General features: G+C 39.6%; 1 protein-coding gene across 2 annotated transcripts; it reads left to right on the top strand.

The window, feature by feature from the left end:
- The first annotated feature begins 2045 nt into the window (after window positions 1-2045).
- Window positions 2046-22445, top strand: plcd4b (phospholipase C, delta 4b). 2 transcript variants are annotated; one of them, XM_042001010.1, is made up of 16 exons: window positions 2046-2229; window positions 5206-5242; window positions 5345-5503; window positions 7623-7851; window positions 7928-8057; window positions 8464-8695; window positions 10057-10258; window positions 11161-11305; window positions 13514-13666; window positions 14743-14898; window positions 16624-16774; window positions 17352-17468; window positions 19349-19527; window positions 19617-19749; window positions 19826-19975; window positions 22311-22445. In XM_042001010.1, the coding sequence occupies exons 2-16, from the start codon at window positions 5224-5226 to the stop codon at window positions 22400-22402; spliced, it is 2247 nt and encodes a 748-aa protein (XP_041856944.1). In that variant the 5' UTR covers window positions 2046-2229; window positions 5206-5223; the 3' UTR covers window positions 22403-22445. The 2 variants fall into 2 exon arrangements, with proteins under 2 accessions (XP_041856944.1, XP_041856943.1); XM_042001009.1 differs by having other exon boundaries at window positions 2047-2229; window positions 16621-16774.
- Window positions 22446-22612: the final 167 nt, after the last annotated feature.

Raw genomic sequence — 22612 nt, 5'->3', positions numbered from 1 at the left:
AAGGAAAATGATGGTCTGGCTGTTGTACTGAAAAAGAAATTCAGTAACACAAAATTCTCTGTTGTGGGATTGATAAAGTTTTATCTTTGTTAATATAAGGCTTCCCTTAATACTTGAATATTGTTCTCTATTTTGGTTATTGTTAAATTACACGTTAATGCTGGACCTGACTAGGGTAAACAAGGGAAGGGGTAGTATGTCTACAGACAATAATCAGGAGCACCTATAGAGAGACGAGCTATAATTTTCTTAGATTTTAGCTTTTTAGAAGCTCCACCCCTCTGTGGGAGTGGGTCTGTCACAGTGAGCTTGATGAGGCTGGAAGAATTTATGGTGAACTGCACATGGATGCCACAAAGAAACAATGATCAACACAAAAAAGAATTTCAAATATTTAATTTTATGTATCTAATAGCTGCTTCTTGTTTGGGATATGATCTGAAATATCAAAATGTTCTGGGTAAAGAACCGGAGTAGCACCGGTTAGTTGAAGTCTTCTCTAGGCAGGTATTTAGTTTTTATGTTGCAGCTTGTATAAAATACTGTGCGCTGATTAGATGGCAGTTGCTTAATGCGAGCAGCAGGATCTGAAACAACAACCTTCTGTCAAATATCAACAGCATACATTACTGAACGTCAGAACCCCAAAAAACATCTGGGTTTTTGTTCTCAACGGCAAAAATGGTTAATAAATCTGAAAATTTCTATGTTTGTCCCTATTAAATATATATATACATATATATACACACATATATATATATAGAGAGAGAGAGAGATGGAGACAAAATTTTTCTCAGATCTGATTCATATGCCAAAATATATAATTTACCTAATTTAGCATGAACATTTTAATATTTTGCTCCATCTAATGCCTCATCTGGAGATATCTGTACAAATCCAGATTGTTCAAACCACATTGACCCTGCAGCTCCTCATCTTTGAATAACCATTATTATAAAAGGCTTCCAAAATCTTGTTGGTCCATCAGACCATTCTTTGATATAATCTCAAAGCAAATGCTGAGAAGTAAACTCTGTCCTTGTGTTATTTTCATGGTACGTTAATTCTTTGAAAGTTAAAGGAAAAAGTTCACCTGTGGTGAATGAGTGCTTCATCTTCCAGCTTCATCCACTAACTTTCCTATTGATCCTTCATTTCCTTTCACCGGTGCATTACCAGATTGTTGCCCACATGGGCTCCATTATGCTCAGTCATCATGCATCAAGGAAACACCTGCGCTCAGGCCTTCCGTCTGTCAGAAAATCTAATCCCACTGGGAGATGATCCTAAGTACTCTCTGTGTCTTTCTGCCTGTTTACTCTTTATGAGGAAAAAAGCTGCAGTAGGTAAAGTTATTATACATCTGGGCCACAGAGCCCTGCAAATGGAGCTGTACATTAGCCAGACAGGTCTGAGAACAGGTTAAATGTTGTTTCCATTTTTCTGTTGTTTTTTGTGCTTCAGCTGTCCACTAAAATGTCCAGTGGAGAGATTCATCTTACATGTAACGAGGAGTGTAATCAAATAGGCATCTTTTTTTTTTTTTTTTTTTTTTTTTTTTTATAAAAAAAAAAAAAAAAAAAAAAAAAAAAAAAAAAAATCAAATAGGCATCTTAACTGTCTACCAGTCGAAGCTCTGCAGTGTTTCCTGCCAGGTGGTCTGTTTTCAATCTCTTGCAATTTTGAGTTCTGATAAGATTTAAATGTTTAATCAGGAAGAAAACCATGTTTTTCTTCTTTAAATAAGAGGTACTGCGTCAATCCTGCAGAGAGGGATTGTTTTAATGTCCAGCTTTTCAGTATTTGATGACTTGGCTCATTTCCAAAACTGACCTTTTCCCACCATTGTTTTTCCAATAATCAGCGCTGATAAAGAAACATGAGAAGGAGGTGAAGGGAGCCAACCTTGACCAGATGTAATAAGGGGCGGTCTGTGGATGCCAGAGTGAGAGAGTGGCAGGAAAAGAGAAAAGGCTAGTGGGGAGGGAGTGGAGTATAACTGTCTAGGGAAGCAGGATCCCAGACCCAGCGGTAAATCTGAAAGGAAGGGAGGGGCCGAGGCCAGGATAGATTTCCCTTGCAACAATCTCGGTCTTTTAAAAGCTCAGAGCTGAGCTGCAGGACAGTTCGCACAAACCTATCCGGGCCTTCTTTTTCTGTTACTCCTTCTTCTAAGAGCTTTGTCCTGAAGACCACCCACCTTCAGAGGCCTGACTTCTAATTTACCTGGTGAGATCTGTTCTTTCAATGAGGGTAACCCTTTTTTTTCTTTACGTTTTGCTATTAAGCTGTAATCCAGACTGTAATGTGTCTGAGTCATTCTTGCTTTTGCACTTGCATGCAGACTTTGCTGAAATGATGCTTTCGGTGTCTCATATTTCTTTCTCTAATAATCCTCCCTCCATTGCTGAACTGTAGAGTTATATATGGACTTCATTGGACTGATTCTGTCTGTTCACTTGTTTGTTGCATTCCTCACATAGTCACATGCAAAATAAAAAACAAAGCAGTCCTGGTTAAATATCAGGGCATAAATCCTTCCTCTCTGGGGGAAGTGGAAGAATCCTAAGATGCATTAAACAATTTCAAACTTTAACTATAAGATAGATCATGCTCACCAGCTGAAAGTCAGACAGCTCTAGTTGTCATGACAAATTTGTGCTACATTTCCATCCTGTCAGATGTTCCCTCGAGTCCTTCCTTTGCTGGTTGTGTGTATGCGTGCAGCCAGTGAACTCCCTCATGAAGTGACCATGTGTGACTCATGCACCCCAAAATATCTGAAAAGTTTGTGTCTGTCTGAAGGAGGGAGGGTGTGTCAATTTGGAAAACGTGGAAAATAAAAAATGTATTTTGTGTGGCTCAACAGATTCAATTATGGAGCAAATAGCTGTGGAAAAGTAAGCTTCACTTTGACAATCCATTTGTTTTCTTAGTGTGAAATTTAGTTGTTAAGCAACTGCAGATGGATTCAGTGCATCACGCCAGTCACGCTGTGGTGAGAACTCTTATGAACTTGCCAGGGGAAAACTGGCGCAGGGAGATGAAAACTATGCAGAGGACAATGAGAGGAAAGAAAAGTTATTACAGAGGAATACAGACATGCTAAGATCAAGAAAGGCTTTCCTTTTGGGTCCTGTTTGATCCAGTTATCTGTGAACAATAGAGATCCTAAGAAACTTTGAGCTTACATGGCAGCAGCAGATTAGCAGTGTTTTTATCTTCTTCTTTTAATCCGACTCCTGTGGGCATCCAGAGTAATGTTGGACAGACGTAAATATGCTTTGAGTTAAATGATATCTTTGGAATGAATTAATAAAAGAGGGTAAAATGAGTAAAATGAGTTCCAGTCAGCAGTTCTGTCCATTAATCAGCTATAGTCAATTCTAAAATAGCTGATGGTGTTATTTCAGTTTTGGCATTTTGTTGGCTTGAAAAAAGGGTCAAAGGTTTGCAATGTCAATAAACATTTGTTCCAAATTTTATGGAAATCCATTTAATGACTGTAAAGAGATTACATTCCTGCAGCTGTGCATATGCATATGCTTGTATGGTTGCTTTTATAAAAGAAAAGAAAGATGAATAAATGATCAGGTAAAAAATAAAATGAGTGTTTTTACAGACAACATTACAATCAATAAATCTGAAAGAAGTCTGGTCATATGTGCTCTCCTGGTTTCTGTCCGGCTTGGCTGCACACACCGCTGAGTGTTTGTGATTTCTTGTAGTCAGCACACCTGCTGCACAAGCCAGCTCTGCTTCCAGCTAATTAAAACTGAAGACTTATGCTGCCGCTGTAGCCTGATCTACATGTTGCCAAGTCTTGAAAACGCCCAACGATGCCATCTTCTGCAAGGGCATCTCATATCCCTGGATATAAAAGAATACATTAGGATTAAGGACAAACAGGAGGGACAAAAGAGGGGGGTGATTGAAGAGAATAGAAAAGAAACAATGATACCAAAGATGGAAAACAAGAGCAACAACTATACAATCAAAACCAAAACCAAAACACAAAAACCAGACAGACAGTTGCTACATTGCAACGTTGCAGCATGAAACAACATCCAAGGTCAAAAACAGAAAATGTAATATATCATTAAAACTATGTTTTTATTGAAATCTAATCATCTAATTATATTCACTAAGATAATTATGTTTTTACATTTTATTCCCCAAGAATGAGTCGTTTATATCTGCTTGTCGTGCATACATGGAATCTGCCTTATTTGTAACACCATTTGTACTACGGTGTCTCTGAATGGACAAACTGTGTGTGAAGGGAAAATCCTCTAAGATTAAAATAGCTGTACTGGCTTTGTTCGATAGGTACTATACAGGTGCTAGGCACGTCGGAGACAACACTACACATGTACACAATGTCGAAGTAGTTACCTGTAGTGCGGCCATCATTGCATATGAGGCCACTGGGTCCACAAACAGATGAAAACATGTTTGATGTCTGGAAAAATTTTGGCCACTAATGGCCATCCATTCACAGCTGTGCTTGGCATTTGGTTTTTTCTATGCCCATCTTTACCACTAGATGTCAGTAATTCTTACACACTGTACCTTTAAGAAAACATACTTTGTCCTCTCTAAGAAAACAAAACAGACAATCATCAGGAGCACCTACATAAAGTTTTAACTGATAAAGACATCAACTCCATCAGCAAGTATATGAGAACATAACCATAGCTACTGGTAAACTTGCAGGATAACTCAGTAACTGTATAAGCAATTGTGTTTGTAAGAGTGTAAAATATAAGGAATGAGTTGTGTTTAATGATGGGTGTGATCATGCAAATGCTGAAGAAGCTAAGAGAACCATACCCTGAAGACATAAAACCCTGAGTTTTCCAAACCAGAAACCCTCCTCACCTCGACTGCACCTTGAGCGCCTGTCCATGAACACCACAGAGAAGACAAGGGGCAGCCTCAGTGGAATTCAACACAGAGCATAAACTAATCTGACTATGTGCAGAGAAATTTCCTTCTGTAATGGATTAACCAGCACCCAACAAACCAACTTGGTGCTCAACAAACAAACTGATGTAAAAACCAGACCCCAAGAAAACTTTCTGTGAGAAAGTGAAGACTGACAAGGTGGTTTTGGTAAACATGGAGCTTCTCTGAATGTGTTTAGTTTGGATTGAGCTAGAAGTATCTGGAGCAGCTCAGTGACATCTGTTTCTTTTTAAACAGCATGTGTGAAGGATAAAGATGGATTCTGAAGGTTCATGTGAGTAATTATTATTCATGAGTTTTTGGTTTTGATAAAAGAATTGTAGTTGAGTAATCTGATGATGTGGCTTGATACAGTACGTTCATCACCTGTCCCCAGGTGTTCAAGACGATCCAGATGTCAAGCTGATGATGGCGGGGTCGACTCTGAGAAAAGTCAAGTCCCGCTCATGGAAGAAACAGCGACATTTCCGACTTCTGGAGGACAGCTTGACAATCTGGTACAAGTCCAGATGGGTGGGGAAAGGCCACTCTACCTGTGAGTACAGAAGCAGCTGAATGAACAACAAATACTGAGATTCAAGTGATTTAGTTCTTTAAATTGGTCCCTCTTCCTGTCATTTCATCTTAGTTCCTCAACAATCTTACTGTATTTTTATTAAGTTAGAAGAAAGCAGCATTCCGTCTCCAGCTTCAAAGAAAAACCTTTTCTTTATTAAATCTAGACCTGAACCCCTATGGCCCTAATCTATTCCTCCTTCTAAATCACATGTGCTGAGTTATTCCATGTGAGAGAACTGCTGCTAGGCAGGATCTCACAGAAAAACTCAATCCCTCTTTGTTACAAACTGCAACCTGGAAGTGATTAACTCCATCTAAGGAGCTCAGTGGCCAGGAGAGCACATACCGGGCCAATAAGTCTGAGATGTATTGTTGTAGAAAAATTACCAAGAGTCTGGAATGAGTAAAAGTATATACGGTTTATTTACAGGAGAAGTATTGAATAAAAGAATTACTTGCAAGTAAGAGAGTGGTCGTCCCGACTCGCGTGAAATCGGGAGAGACTCTGATGATTCATCAGAGAGAAACAGTTTTATTCAGCTGGTCTCCAGCTGAAGGTCAAACAGCAAAATAATAATATGAGGAATTGAAGACTTAGTGGCGCCACTTTCTTCCAGTTTTCAGACAAAGCCCACATACCACAACAAGCTGATATCCCAAACAACTACAGCTATCTAGCAGGTGCGAAAACCAGTCTCAACTCTGCCATATCAGAGCTCTGGGAAGAAAATGGTCATTCTGACCTCACACACACATACACAATGAAAACTGTAACTTCAGAGAACACACAATATAAAAATGTAAAAGTGAATGGATTAATAATATTAAATTAATAAAGAAAACTGAATATACATGTGATTATTATTAGTATATATGAGTGATTACCATATGCAGCTAAATTTCTTTCACAGTATTTAGGAAGAAGGCATGCCTGCATAATAGTTAAGAAATCTACACTTAAATGACATGCCTTGAATGTTCAGATCTTAAGCTGGAATCCTTTATTCATCAGTGACAAAAATGTAATTTGTAGGAGCCAAACCACCTTTAAATTTACAGACCCAAACTATGTACTTATACGGCCTTATGAAGTCAACAGAACCACATCATCTGCAAAAAGTAGAGACCCAATCCAAAAGCCTTAAAGAACTCCAGGTGGATGTTGTCCATCCCGGGCCACCTAGGAGCTATTTAACCACCTCAGCGACCTCAGCCCCAGAAATAGAAGAACCCAGCCCTGGGTCCCCAGACTCTGCTTCCTTGTCAGAAGACGTGTCAGTGGAATTGAAGAGGTCTTTGAAGTATTCCTTCCACCGACCCACAACATCCCGAGACGAGGTCAGCAACCCCCATCCCCAGTGTACACAGTGTTCATGGAGCACTGCTTCCCCCTTCTCAAGTCCAGATCAATTTCTTTGACAACAGATGAACAGACACGTCAAAAACAGCTTGAAAAGGAACCAGAGGACAGAAAAGTGTTACAGAACTGTAGAATTACAAGGCAGAATGTGAAGAATTCCCCTTAAGCAGCCAAGAATGAGCCTATGCTGCTTAACACTTTAGAAGCTTAATTCAGTGAAGGTGATGCCCAAATAACCTGATTATAGAGTTTAGTTTACCAACTGGAAAAAAACAGGTTAAATTTTGGAGGCTTCAGCCATTCAAAGAATATCTGCAGTTACACCAAAAAGGGTTGGGTATGGTAACAAATTTAAGCCCAGGTCCTGTGTAGTTCAGATAGCCTAAATGAAAATGACCGGGCCATGTATCTGTCCCCTATAAGAAGGAATAGCCCTGCTACAAATGAACAGAAAGGCCTGTATACAGGATAGGAAGACTTAGGAATTACATTAAGAGGAAGCTTATTGAAGATGTGAAGAGGGGGTTGGGTGAGGATGATGATAAGTGATGATGGCAGCTGAAAGTCTATCTGGCAGGGGAGTTGGATGGCGCCAAACTGGAGCTGTGCAAATGATGGAACATTCAGGCTGCTGTGGAGAAGAGTTGACAGGAAAAAAATCTCCTGAAATGCATTTTTGAAACTGGCATCATTAAATCCTGTATTTCTTTCCCATGATCATACCCTGATGTCTCAGTCTCAGTGACAGAGCTGGAAGTGGTCCGTGAGGGACATCAGTCTGAGGTCCTGCTGAGCATCGCAGATGAGTTTCCCGCTGACCTGTGCTTCACCTTGGTGTTTCACGGTCGCCAAGGCAACTTGGACCTTGTGGCCGAGTCTCCGGAGGAGGCTCGGGCCTGGATCCAGGGATTGCGCAAACTCATTCACAAGGTCCAAACGATGGATGAGCAGGAGAGGCTGGACCAGTATCCTTCTGGCCAGCCGCGCTGATTGTCCGGTTTTCTTCATGTCACATGTGAGTTTTCCTCAGCAGACTCTCAGATGGGTCTGGGACTGGTTCCAGAAAGCTGACAAAAACAAAGACGGGAAGATGGACTTCAAAGAGGTGAAGAAGCTGCTGAAGATGATGAATGTAGACATGAATGAAGACCATGCTCTTCATCTTTTCACGGTAAGAGTCTGATCTGGGGATTAACCCGTAACTGAGTTTGTAGCAAATCTGTGACAAACCACTTCTGGACTTTTTTCACTTTGTTTTTATCTAATTATTTAATTGATCTGTTTTTTATTTAATCAATATTGTTTAGGTATCTATTCTTATATTGTCCATTTACTGAACTTGAACTTATTTATTGTTAGTAATTTATTTAATATCTAATTGTATTTCATTAATTCCAGTCTTTTTTTAATCTTCTTTTCTTATTTTTTTAAATAATTTTGTTTCTATACAATTTTAAACAAATTCAGGCTTTAAAGCAAGGATTCAGATGTAATGATGAATCACATGCAAAGACAACACATTAGCATTTTATTTTAAATATTGAAACAAGTTGATGGTACCTCCTTTATTTGCACAGATGGCCGACAAATCAGGGAGCGGCTGTTTGGAAATCGAGCAGTTTGTTCACTTCTATCAGATGCTGACTCAGAGGGATGAGGTGTGGAGGGTGTTCCAGGATTATTCAGAAGATGGGGAGAGGTTAATGTTGGAGGAGCTGGAAAACTTTCTGAGGATAGAGCAGCACGAGGGAGACCAGAGCCCCCAGCACGCCAAGGAGCTGATCGAGCGCTACGAACCCTCTGAGACAGGTACTGGTGGTGGCAGCGTCCTCAGCAGCAACAAGGTGGACCTTACAAAGTGCAGCCACACACACTTCATGAGCTAACAGGGGACTCTTGGTTTATGTGTGGCAACAATCCTTGAAGTAATCTTTATAATTTCTCTCTCATGTTTAAGGTTCTGTATTTTAGTAATGCATAACGGTAATGATAAGGACTAACCAAAAGACATTTAAGAGAAAACTAAAACTCTTCTTAAGAGTTGATTTGATCAGAGCATCTATACACTTGTAAAATTAATCGGACTTCTTTCATCCTGTGGGCATCTTTTATAAAGTGGCTGCTCATTAAAACTCCTGGTTGCTTATTGTTGAGGTTTTAGGAAAGTGTTTATAAAGTTGCCTCACCTGTTTTTTCCTCCCTGTCAAAGTCAGTGACCTCACAAAATTACCCAATGAACTAATTCAGTTACAGTCTGGAAGTTCAACCATGATCAACACACCCTCCGAGTTATCTGTGGATAACTCTGCAAAGAAAACTTCAAGCGAAAGAATTTCATAGAGCTGGATCCAAAACATCCCCCAAAGACCAAACAGGTTTTTGGGTCAATGACAGAAAAATTGAATATATAATTAAAAACTGTCTTCCTTTTGGTATCTCATGACTTCACCAAAATAACATGTTTATATTCTCAAAATGAGCCATTTATATCATATCATGAACTCTCTTTAACTATAATCATGGGCTGCTTTCAGGGAGGAGACCAGACGTCATACATTAAATAGATAAAACAAATAAAATAAAATAAAAATCTTAACTAACCATAAAGTGTTTAGAAGTTGCCATATTTTCCAAAAAAGGTTTCTGGGTGCTCATCACACAGCACCCCCAATGAGTGGGGTCATTCCTGCTGGTATGATGACATGCTGAATGGAGGAGACTTCGGATGTGGATACTGGCTCAGGATCTCAGTGTTTTTGGTCTTTTAGGACCCCCTCCATACGGTACCTGAAAAAGAAGTGAGAAAAGAGGAATAAATGACACAGGAAAGGAAGGGGATAAAGAGGCTGAAAAGGACAAAGAAAGATGGAGGATAGATGGATGAAAGGGCAGAGAGATGAGGCAGAGGGAAGTGAGCGGGGGATGGATGGATGAGTAGGGTGGGGTCGAGACTTGGACAGAGCATAGAATAGTTCGCTACCTATTTTCCATGAAGATCCCCTTCGTGCAGCTAAAGCCGTGGTTTAAATTTTTTGTTTATAATTTCTATTATATATATATTTTAATCTATTTATCTTTAATTGTAGTTCAGTTTGAGTGATGCTGAGCAGAGTTTTATTGCTGCTTATGAACCAGTCTGACCTGCTGTCTGTCTCTTCATCTCTCTGCAGCCATGAAACAAGTTGCCATGTCCTTAGACGGCTTCCAGATGTACCTGTGCTCCCCAGAGGGCTCCATCTTTAATCCAGATTACCTGAAACTCCACCAGGACATGAACCAGCCACTCAGCCACTACTTCATCTCCTCTTCCCACAACACCTACCTGCTGGAAGACCAGGTGGTGGGACAGAGCAGCTTGGAGGCCTACATCCAGTGAGGGTCATCTGGAAGCATCATGCAGCAGATTGACTGTGTTTAAAGGAACCTGAGTAGCTAAAGAGACCAGATGATACTGTAGGATATAAAAAGTCAGCATAGGATACTTTTCAGGAGTTTATGTCTCAGCTGAGTGAAATTACTGTAATGGTTTTAACCCTTGTAGCTCAGTAGGGACTTTATCCTTCCAGGTAAATTTTCTCTATATTTAACCACTTTAGTTGTGTTTGAATGATTGTTGGTATGAAGATATTTCTCTTAAAGAACTTTGAAATTCACAAAAGTCTTCTTCCTAAAACTGCTATAAAAACATTAAAGATTAATATTTTTTGCACTTTCACTAAAATTGCTTAATCAGCTTTAGTCTTAATTAAAACTATCAATCATGAAATAATTTAAATTAATTTTACCCTTGAAATGCAAGTTTAACCACATATCACTGTTTTATGAAAAATAATATACATGAGTTATTTTTTCACAGGATATAATGACTGAAAATGTAAAGATCACAATCAATGTTTTTATTTTTTTTTTTACCCATTTTATTACCCCCAGCAAACATAAATGAACTATAATCTTTTTTTTTAAGTTGACATCTTGAAATTCATTTGGCATTCAGAGGGTTAATCTTGGTTAAGACTGAAGCTGAATGAAAGAACTGAGGAAAAAAGTGGAGAAAAAAATTAATCTGTAAATTTTTTATGGAACTTTTTTGCAATCTTATGAGTCGGAAGTGACTCATGCAGGTTAAGGTAAAAAGAAATACTGAGGTATTTTTCCAGGGATGAAGGGCAAAATTTCCTTATTTATTTATTTATTTATTTATTTTTTATAAAACCAATGTGTTTAGTCATAAAACTACACAAACAAGTGCTGCTTCTCTTTGTGTTTGTGTGCAGGGCGCTGAAGAGAGGATGCCGCTGTGTAGAAGTAGACTGCTGGGACGGCAGCGACGGGGAACCTGTTGTGTATCATGGACACACTCTGACCTCAAAAATTCTCTTCAAAGACATTATCTCAACATTAAAAGAGTACGCCTTCAGGGTGAGCTCCGACTCTCGCACAGTTTGCACTGATAAAAGAAAACAGCTTCCACACTTTGTTCTTCTGATCATCCAGCAAACTGCTGAATCAGCCACAGAGCTGGAATCAAATCCATTAAGCTCCAATTAACTGAACTTAACCACAACAATCTGGTCAGCACTGGCAGTAAGTTTAACAAATATCATATGCATCCACAGGATTGTCAGTGGGTAAATAAAACACTAAAACCCAGAAGCAGGTCTTGCTAATCTTCCCTGTAATTTACCTCTGCTGACTGACATGCAACACAACCAGGAAGTTCTACTCTTTGATTTACTCTCAACTTTGGGAAGATATGATGAAAAAACTAAATTAGGATTGTGGAAACTTTTACTGAATGGAAACGATGCAACAATTTTATCACAGATTTTACCCAAAAACTGACTAAAAATGGAAGATTTCCATATCAAACCCCACTGGGGTTAAGTGTTAGAACATAAAGCCACCTGTATGCTCGAAACAAGACGTCCATATACATTTATATGTATGTACGTCTATGGCCTCGAGGTCTGGAGTCATTGTGTGAAAAATCATGCGATTCTCCAAATGAAGCTTCATGACGTTACGGGTGTATCACCGACCCACGCGCCAGCTTTGAATTCAGGGCAGGGTTTTCTGTTTATTCGTGCACCAGGGCCAGGCACAACCCCTCCAACCTTTCTGGGTTTTTGAGTGGAGATTTTTTGTGTGTGTGTAATTACAGTTGTTGTTTAATGGATTGACAACCATTATGTCAACTGATAAACAGTCATACACTTACATTGGTGCATAGACATTTAAACATTATACAGAAGTATTTACACATGGATTAACAGGCTAGTTAACAGATTAGTGTGTAGTAAAGGTGCGAATATCAGTGTTAAAATAAAAAACACATACAATGTGTTTCACCACATTCTACTCTGATTTCCAGCTGATGAAACTCAAAGAGTTGAAAACAAAATGGCTGAAGCAACAGTGGAGTTTCAGCTTTATTTAGCTGAGCCCCACCTATGCAGAGAACACCCTTTAAAATACTAGAACTCAAAGACAACAGTTTGTCCTAATTACAAGCTTGCTAGAGACAGTATCTACACATTCCAGCTACTTCTGTGCCATGTGAAGGGTTTTCTCCGAAGCTGGAGAGGTAGTTACAAAGAAGAGGAACAGACTGAATCCTAACTCAGTTAAGCTTCATCCCTCTTGACTTGTACTCCATGGTTTGCACTAACCAGGTGATTATTAGACAATCCACAGCAGCGTGGGTCCTTAAGCTTCCCTCATGTGTGCCCTGCATGATGCCACACCCAGTAAGACCTCAAGAGAGAGATATTGAGTGATTTTTTTCACAAAAAATTATATAACAAAACACAGCTTTCAATGCTAAATAATGAACAAAATCATAAACCATTTTCACCTTAGTGAAGGGGCTGTTGCATAACACCCTCACAAACCCCAAGAAGGAAGAAAGAAGGTTTAAGTGACTTTGGCATGACACCATGACGGTGGTGTGGTGTTAGCACCATAGCCTCACAGCAAGAAAGTTGTCAGTTTGAATCTCGGCTGGGGGAGGTTCAAACTTTGAGGGCAGTGGCCTTTCTGTGTGGAGTTTTCTTTGTACCCCGTGTATGCATGGGCTCTCTCCAGGTACTCTGGCTTCCTCCCACTGTCCAGACATGCATGTTAGGTTAATTGATGAGGAGTGAGTGCGAGTGTGAATGGTTGTGTGTCCCCTATGTGTTGGTCCTGCGATGGACTGGTGACTTGTCCAGGGTGTGCCCTAGTCTTCACACACAACCATCTCTAGGGTTTCCAGAGAATGGTCTGAAGAAGAGAAAATATCCAGTGAGCAACAGTTGTCTGACATAAAATCTCTGTTATTAGTCTTTAAATCACATTGTTTTTAAACTTCAGTGATTTTCCCACAGATTTGCCTTTGTACCAAGCCCTGATTACAATGACTGGTTTATAACAACACCTGTTCTTATTTTTGTACCCATCCCAATCTGTTTTTGAAAAACAGATTACATGCTTGAAAAGCAAATCTCAGCTCAAATATGCAAATGAAATCTCAGGTTCGGATTGACTGCAACTGTATAAAAGTCAAAGTAAATGTTTGTTTCTCCATATGGCCTTTTCTGATTGTGGGGGTGTTCAACTGAAGAGTATTGTGCTTTATCTTTCTGCCAGGCATCGGACTTCCCAGTCATTGTGTCCCTTGAGGATCACTGTGGTGTGGAGCAGCAGACGCTTATGGCCCAACACCTTACACAAATCTTGGGTGACATGCTGTTGACCGCCCCTCTGAATGGACAGATCCCTCAGCAGCTTCCTTCACCACAGGTCAGAATCTGATACAGTTCTGCTATTTTTCAAACAAATTTGGATCCAGTTGTCAACCATTTCCTGTAGCACATTTAAGTGGAATCATGTAATTCCTTCGACAGGTCTGAAAAACCATCTCATGAGAGCATAAAAACTTTGTAGTGATATTTGAGTGTTTCTATTATCAGTTCTTTATTGCTGTATTTAAGTTTTGCACAATTTGAGGGGCAATAAAAACAAACCTGTTCTCATTTCCTGTTTTATTTTGTAGTTCATCACCTTGTGTATTGCATTCTTTTTTACTTCCTGTTCTCCTCACACCTGGTTTCATTTGCTAATTTGCTTCACCTGTTCCTCGTTTAGTTTTGTTCTCCTCAGTGTACATTGCTTGTGTCCTAGTTTGGGGTTTCTAGCATTGTTTTTTTTTTTTTTTTTTTTTGCTTTTCCTGCCTGTGCAGCGCCTTTTTTTTCTTGATTAAACCCGTGTTCCCTTTGTCCACCTGCCTCCTGTGTCTCAACCTGTATTTGGTCCTGCTTCCTCCACCCGCTGTGACAATAACCGTACTACAGCAACTTTAAAAAATCCCCAAAAGGTTTAATTCTTTTAGTAAGACCAAACAAAAGCTAAACTTTGAGTTGTGTGTTGTTGAGGTTATTCCTTTTTGTTTTGAGTGTCTCAGACTCTTTGTACTTTTTCAGATGGATTTTCCAGAACTCTGTGCTCTCAGGAAAATGTTCCTAAATAACTCTACAGTCATCTTTTGTTTTTTCATCATTTCATTGAGTTGTCTGGTTACAACATATGCAGTCAAAGGGAATAAAATATCAGAACACTAATCTGAGGAAAACATTTAAAGATTGAGTCTGAACCTTGTTGTCCATTCTGTACTAATCCTAAAAGCACTGATATAACCTGGAAACTCTTTTCCATTAGAGCACTTAGGACAATCAATGCTGACTTGGAGTAATGGCAAATAAATGCCATGAGGAATTCCTACAATTACTTAGGAGGCAGCATAGTGCAGGAAGATGGACAGTCTTTGCTGGACGTTTGAGTCTCACAGACATATTTCTTCCACTATTGTTTGTTACAGGAGCTGAGAGGCAAGATTTTGCTAAAAGCCAAAAAAATTGGTGGTCTGGAGGAGTGTCTGGATGAAACCCTAACAGATGAAGTCAGTGATGATGAAGACACAGTCGATGGTGATGCTGAGAGCCCTGGTGCAGAACAACCGGCCGAGAAGGGCAAGGTGGGTGTATGTGGTGATGATTTGGTAAAAGCAACCGTTTCCTCTACATTCACAGATTCTCCAGCTCATGGTGATCCCATTCAGTAGATGTGTCTGAACTCTTGTTCTAAGGATGTTTCATGTCTCATCTGAGATTTCTTTAAATAAAAACAGGAGACGTGGGTTAAGCTTTTGGTTTTTTTCTGTTAATCAGGACAAACTCTTCTAAGAAAAATCAAGCAGTCAGTTTAACTTCTATCAAACATTCAGGACAACTTGTGTTTTCCCTGTTTTATCAAAGAAAGGACTGTTTAACATTTTCCTGAAAACGGTGTCACAATCAGAGATGATAGGGAAGCATGTCAGAACTGTGTGGTTTGTGATAACACCAGACAGGAAACTGGGAAACGGGGCTGGGGCTGAGGAGACAATGGGCTGAGAGTGGAGTCAGAGAGAGGAGATAATGAGTTAAAACGTAAATCTATTAATATTAAAAAAGAGGTAAAACTGTTTTAATTTGTATACTTAAATTTCTGGCCAATGATAATCAGATTAAGAAGATGATAAACTATAATCAGTTTACTCAGATTTTTAGTATTTTATCCTTAATTAAACAACAGTTTGTAACAGCTGTGAAAATACAACCAAACTATCTGATGTAAAACCTGAAAACAGGAAATTACTACCTGCTAATTTGGTCTCAACTATCTAAAAATACAGAAATGAGTAAGACTTTGTTTATCTGCTCATTAACATGACTTATCCGAGTGAAAACGGTTAGAAAATTAGGCTGAGTTGTAGGGTTTGTTGTGTGTCAATCCCTCACTGGTCAAGACAGACAGCCGCCCTCTCTAAGTCTGGTCCCGATAATAAATTAGATTGATCAGGATTAAAGCAAACTGATAATTGAGTATTTTTTTTAAATAAAATTTCATTTAATTATACTGGATTATAATTGGAATGAAATGGATTCAGCAGAAATTAAGCCAAATTGAATTAAACTGGATTATATTTGGATTCTCATTAGTTGGATTATATGTGATTAAAATTAAATGGATTCAGTTGAATTACAGCGATATAACTAGATTATAATGGGCTCATAATGATTTCAGCTGAATTTGACTACTTTTAAATGGACTTTAATTGAGCGGTCTTCCCACTTTTGGGCCCCTTAGTGATGGCTCATCTTCATCCTGTCTCTTCTCTGAGCTCTCTCCAGCCAGTAAAAGTCAGGCCAATGTTGACTCGTGTCTTATCTCTTGGTCTGTCACTTTCTTTCTTTTCCTCCGATAATGTCAGCTTTTTTTTGTTTGTTTTTTATGAATCAGTCATATCATGTAGTTTAAACTGTTTATCCTTCTATTGTGCCCGATAGTAAAATATTCTGTTGTTGACTTTTCTGCTTGCTTTAGGCCTGAAAATACATACTATGTTATGTTGGAAATAATCATCAGATTAGAACGCCATTACTTTTTTGTTTTTACTCAAAATCCTATTAAAATGTACTTTATATTAATAAGATTAGCTCTTAAAATGTAATAGATATAACAGAAAGAAACAAAGCCAACTCTATTCAAACTTTTGCGGTGAGAAGGAAAAACCCTCAAAAAGTCAGGAACATATAGCTCCAGAGCTCCATGTACCAGCAGGATGTTTTCAGGGGACACTACAGTTTACCATCTTTATTTAAGTTAGAGTTATAGGGAAAAATATTTGCTGATTTTTTTTTCTTTCTCCCTTTAGAAGAAGTCCAAACTGTCCAGGGAGCTCTCAGACTTGGTGGTTTACTGTAAAAGTGTGCACTTCCATGGGTTTGAGCATACTCGTTCTCACTACAAGTGTTACGAGATGTCTTCATTCTCTGAGTCCAAGGCAAAGAGGCTCGCTAAGGAAGCAGGTATCATGAACATGAAGGAATGCTGCTTAACCTCTTCATCACAAGGCCTATTTTTTCTGCCTTCTCTCTGAAACGGCATACCCAAAATACGTTGAGTATATCTTCACAACTACAAGGGCTGTAGGTATAATCTTGGTGTCAAAACAGAGTTGAGACATGTGAGATCACTACAGAAACGAGAATCACTATAAAGATATGTGTTCCTGTGTCCGGGTAAATTCATATGGAGCACAGTAGAAAATGTAAATGGTTATCTCCTTCTAAAAGAAAACCACATTACTTTAAGGAAGTAATGATAGCCCCCAAATTCACTATAGAAACACCATGAGGGTCCAGCAATAAGTGAACCCTAAGATAGTCTATGATAAGACGAGTAAATACGTCACTATAAACCCCCTTTATCTCCATGAAAACTATCAGGACCTTTATGATTGATTTCAAACAAAGGAGAAGTCATAGGAGAACACAATTATCATCATGTGATAAACATGCACAATACAGTAAATTTACTCAGACCGAGTAGTTTAATTACAGGTGGAGGGGCTACAGAAATACACCACATGTATTCTTCCTTCAGGGCCCGAGTTTGTGCAGTACAACGCATGGCAGCTGAGCAGGACCTACCCCAGCGGTCTGAGGACAGACTCCTCCAACTACAACCCCCAGGAGATGTGGAATACTGGCTGCCAGATGGGTAAGAGGAAGGTCAATATCTGCTGGTTAAACTAAATGTTTCACATTCTGTGACTTTCTTTTCTCATAAGTACACCTCAGAAACCCAAATCCAAACCATCACCAGTCTCATTCGGTCTGACACATAAGAGAGTCCAACCACCAACTAGAAACTGGAGATTAAATTCAGCAATACTTAAAGGTGCAGTGTGTAACAAAAGCAAAGGTCAACAACAGAAAATAAATGTATATAATTAAAAACAGTTTTTATTGATATCAACTGCTTTACTAAAATAACTTATCTACTTGTCATGGGTCCACATACATGGCAGCTGCCATATTTGTGCCACCATTTTTGCTACGGTGTCTCTGAATGGACAAACAACTCTGTGTGTGGAGTGAAAACCCACCTCTTTACCAGCTGCAGTACCAGTTTTGTTTAATAGAAAAATAATTATAAATAAATAAATAAAAAAAACACAATTGTCTCTAAAAAAGCATTTAATCGGGTTCACTGAAAATGTTTCTTTGAAATGTTTGTAAATTTGTACACTCAAAAAATTTGTCAAAGAAAATCATTAAGCTTTGTTGCTTCCTGTCTTTTCCTAAAGCTAAATTAATTTTAATCCAAATTAGCTTTTATATGTCCGCTTCTTTGATCCGAATCATAATTCATTTGCGCCTTCACAATTCCCCAAATGAAGTGGACCTTCCCAGCAAAGGGACTTGAATTCAAATAAAAAAATGGGAGGGTTAGATACAGGACATATGATTCGCATCATATGTGCTCAAATAGGTAAAATTTTCTCTAAAAAAGGCAGTATTCTGACAGGCTTTTCACTGTTAAGGCCCATTTATGCTCGACGCAGAAGACGGATACGCAGACTGAGGGACAGTTTCGTAGTTACATGCGTCATTTGGGCTGTGTCCGAATGTCCACCCTACTCCCTAACACCTCGTTCACTACATAGGGCTGCACTACATAGTGACTAATTCTCTTGGCGATTCGGAAACGAAGCTGCCTATTTTTTCGTTGCCGCAAACCACGTGACTACCGCCGTCACCACGGCAACCACAACCCGCAAGATGTCATTCCAAGTCCAATCCAAAGTTTTGTGTAAATATTTTTATTCCTTATGTTGTATTTTATTCTTTGTTTGTTTGCTAATAGGTAGTTTCGCACAGCTCAATATTTTTGCCTCCTTGCACCATGTTGAGCTTCTGCCCGCAATGCATTGTGGTCTATATTGACCCGTCTAGTGACCATTGATGCTCACTACTTTTCAAGATGCATTCTGGGTAATTTTGAGTGCCCTACTTTTTTCTCTCAATATAGCGTGACCCCCATAAAGGGCACTATGTAGGGAGTAGGGTGCACATTCGGACACAGCCTTGGTCTGTTTTCAGGGAGCCCAGCTACAGAAGTCCAATACCACCGGAAATTGTAAGGGCAGTGTCGAACTAACACGTAACCAGCAAAATGAACAAACCAGAGAAGAAGAAGAGGAACAGGAAGAAGATGACGCTGAACCGCCAAATAAAACTGCTTCTGTTTCGTGGTTTTCTTCTTCTTCTTCGTCTTTTGGTGTTTTTGGACGGTTGTAAAAACTTTATAGAGGTGCATTACTGCCACCAACCAGGGTCAAAACGTGGAAGTAAACTCTGAACTCAGCACTGCCCACTTGTGGATGAACTGACTTATTACCCATGGAAATGTAAAAAACACATGAAAGTATGAGGGCGGCGACATATGATGAAAATGTCCGTCTTCTGCGTCGAGCATGAATGGGCCTTTAGTCTCATTTCTCAGTAATGATCGCAGCCAGCTACAGTGAAGCAAAAATTATTTCTGATGAGAAACAGAAGTAAGGAAGTAGTTTTCACTCTGTTTCTCTCCCAAAGTGGCTCTGAACTTCCAGACGGCAGGTCTGGAAATGGATCTGAATGATGGGCTCTTCAGGCAGAACGGCTGCTGTGGTTACGTCCTCAAGCCAGACTTCATGAGAGACGGCAACACTGAGTTCAGTCCAGAGAGACCCGCGGAGTGGCTGGGCTACAAGCCACTTCGTTTATCAATCAAGGTTTAAAACTAGACCAGTCTCCAGAGTTTTGGTTGAAATAAGAAATCAAGCCCTTTCTCAAATATGCAACATACATTTGAATTTCTCAGGTGATAAGTGGCCAGCAGCTACCAAAGGTGAATCAGAAGGAAGGATCCATTGTAGACCCGCTGGTCAGAGTGGAGATCTATGGCGTACCACAGGACCAGGCCAAAGAAGAGACCAGTTACATTAATAACAACGGTCAGTCACCCTAATTTTACACAGATGAATGCTTTTGATCCACCCCAGCTGCTTATATTCACTCCTCTACATGCAGGTTTCAATCCAGTGTGGAATGAGACTCTAAACTTTGTCATCCACACCCCTGAGCTGGCGCTGGTTCGCTTCGTGGTGGAGGACTATGATAAGGCGTCCAGGAACGACTTCATTGGACAGTTCACGCTTCCTTTTACCTGCATTCAAGCAGGTAAGCAGGAAACAGCAGCGCTAAATTAAAATACTTTGGTTAGAGATGCAGGATGACATCGACATGTAAACGTATTAGCTCAGGGGTGTCAAACTCATATACACAGCGGGTCAAAATGACAAAATTAGAACAAGTTGGGGACTGGACTGGTTCAATGTTTATTAAAACCTTTTTAAAATGACCTTAGTGCACACACTGAACCTGGAACTAACAGAAACTATTAGTTATTGTCTAAAAAACACCCTTAATAATATGCTTTTTTCTTCAAAGTAATTTCAAGGGAAAACATTTTTACAGGCAAACAACTGGCAAAATTAATTTCCTCATTTTGAAAAAACAAAATCCCTGTAGGAGCAGGAGAAAAAATGCAAAAAATTAAACTGCACTTAAGGTCAGTTTATATATATATATATATATATATATATATATATATATATATATATATATATATATATATATATATATAGTTATATATAGTTATGGAATCTAATACAGCTGCCAACCTGCTGCCAACCTATTAAATTAGATGAGTAATTTTTTTGCCACAATTTGGGTTATAGTCATCATTTTTTCTCACTTACGTTTTCTCTTAAAAACTTTAAAAACTCAGGCGCCTAAAGGGTTAAAAACTCTTTGTTTTGTATCCAGATGTATCGGTTGTGGTTATTCGTTTCAAAGTGTCTTCTTACGTTTTATTCTTTCATTGCAGCCTCCCTGTCTCCACACTGACTATCAGCTTTGTCTTTTACATCCGCAAACATATTCTCTGTTTTCAGTTCACTTTTCATTTAGCCATTTTTGGGGAGAGGGGTTGCTGACAAAGATGAGTAGCTGTGTCTGGCTGCTAGGGAACGAATGAGGTACGCACTCACCGGCCGTGATTGATGCACCAACGCTCTGGCAGTGCATTGTGGGACTTGTAGTATTATAGTGGTGCATGCACTCTATCAACAGACCGGCTCTAGTAGTGATTAGATATGATCATGTGGGCCAAAAACAATTCATTCACCAGCAGGATGTGGCTTTGAGTGTGACACGTGTATTAGCTGATACCTACGGACAAGGCTAAATAAGACCTGGCTGCGGTTTTTGTGGAGAGGATAATCCAAGCTTGTTAAAGTAGAATCTACTCTACAATTTTTGTTAAAAATTATTTCCTTACAGTAAATCTGTGATATAACATATTGTATCAAATCTACTTTATACTAATCTACTAAAGAGGCTTGATGATTCTGTATCAGATATTAGTTCAAATTGGTCAGAAAATATCCACAAATATCAGATATCACAAGAAGGCACAAAATATGTCATATCTACTCTAAATATCTTCATACCATTGGTTGTGCCTGATGTTTAAAGGTCCCATATTATGCAAAATTCACTTTTTAATGGTTTTGGAACAGTCATACTGGTCCCCCCGCATGTGTAGGAGACCCGTAAGTGTGAAACTCTTTCAGGCGCTCTCTCTCCCCCCTGCTCCACCTCTAGGGAAGTAAGCGCTGAAATGAGCTTGTTTGAAAGCGTGTACGTTATGACGTCATAAGGGACAATAACCACTCCCCACAGAGCGATGGACCCGTCTACCGGCTCTCAAAGCCCGCCCTCTAAAAATCACCTAGCGCCCAGTGTTTTTCCCTCTTCGGCAACCCTCGTTAGCGGACATGGCTAAGCAACAGAAGCACTGTTCTGTTTGTGGCTGCATAAATGAACACGAAAACGTTTTTTTACTTCCATCCACTGAACCCACGAGGACTGAGTGGATTAATTTTATTTTTGGAGGAAATGTACCCGGAAAACTTCCAAAGGTTTTGCATGTCTGTGGCCAGCATTTCAAAGAGGACTGTTTCCACAACATGGGGGCATGGAAAGCAGGCTTCGCCAACCGTTTGAAGCTGAAGCCAGGTTCAATACCAACTGTCCGTGACACAGCTGGAGAGGTAAGAGCAGTACTGTTAGTCTTCTTGCTCGAACTTCTTCAGGAATGGGTTCCGGTGTTCCGGCGTTTGTTTATCCTTCACTACGCTGTAATCAGCGTCTAGTAACAGCTAAGGCCTAACCTGTCAATCACCTCATGACGGGCGATGCGATGGGCGGAGCCAACAGCTGAGCTGCTCCACCAGGGTTCCGCCCACCATAAACGGCACATTTCTGAAGCTGCTAAAAAGAGGGAGGTGAAGAGAAGCCGCTGCACTCAAACTGAGGGTCGATTTGTCCATACCATGGCGGAAATATTTCATTTAGATATTAATGAATGGTCTCAGATTGGGAATAAAGTGTATAATATGGGACCTTTAAGGAAGGGAAAGTAAGGATTTCCTCCTCTCTCTCTGTCCAGGATACCGCCACATACATCTGTTGTCTAAAGATGGAACTTCTATCCCTCCCTCGTCACTCTTCATCAACATCAGCATTTCAGAGCTCACATGACGGGATGTGAGGACGTGAAGCCAGAAGTGGGTTAGACGTCTGGTGTCAGACAGACGATGAACAGCATGCACCAGCTGCTTGCTTCTGCAGTTCAGACATTTTTAACAGTATTTCATGAAGTCCTCTCAGATAACATGAAGGCTTTCTGCATGTCAAAACTGAAAGTTTATGCTGATGAAGTTAAAAATATATGCCCAATGTCATAATCAT

This window comes from Melanotaenia boesemani, chromosome 12 (assembly GCF_017639745.1).
Source record: "Melanotaenia boesemani isolate fMelBoe1 chromosome 12, fMelBoe1.pri, whole genome shotgun sequence".
Taxonomy (NCBI): domain Eukaryota; kingdom Metazoa; phylum Chordata; class Actinopteri; order Atheriniformes; family Melanotaeniidae; genus Melanotaenia; species Melanotaenia boesemani.
Note: the sequence above shows the minus strand (reverse complement) of the source record. Positions and strands in the feature narration are given on the sequence as shown.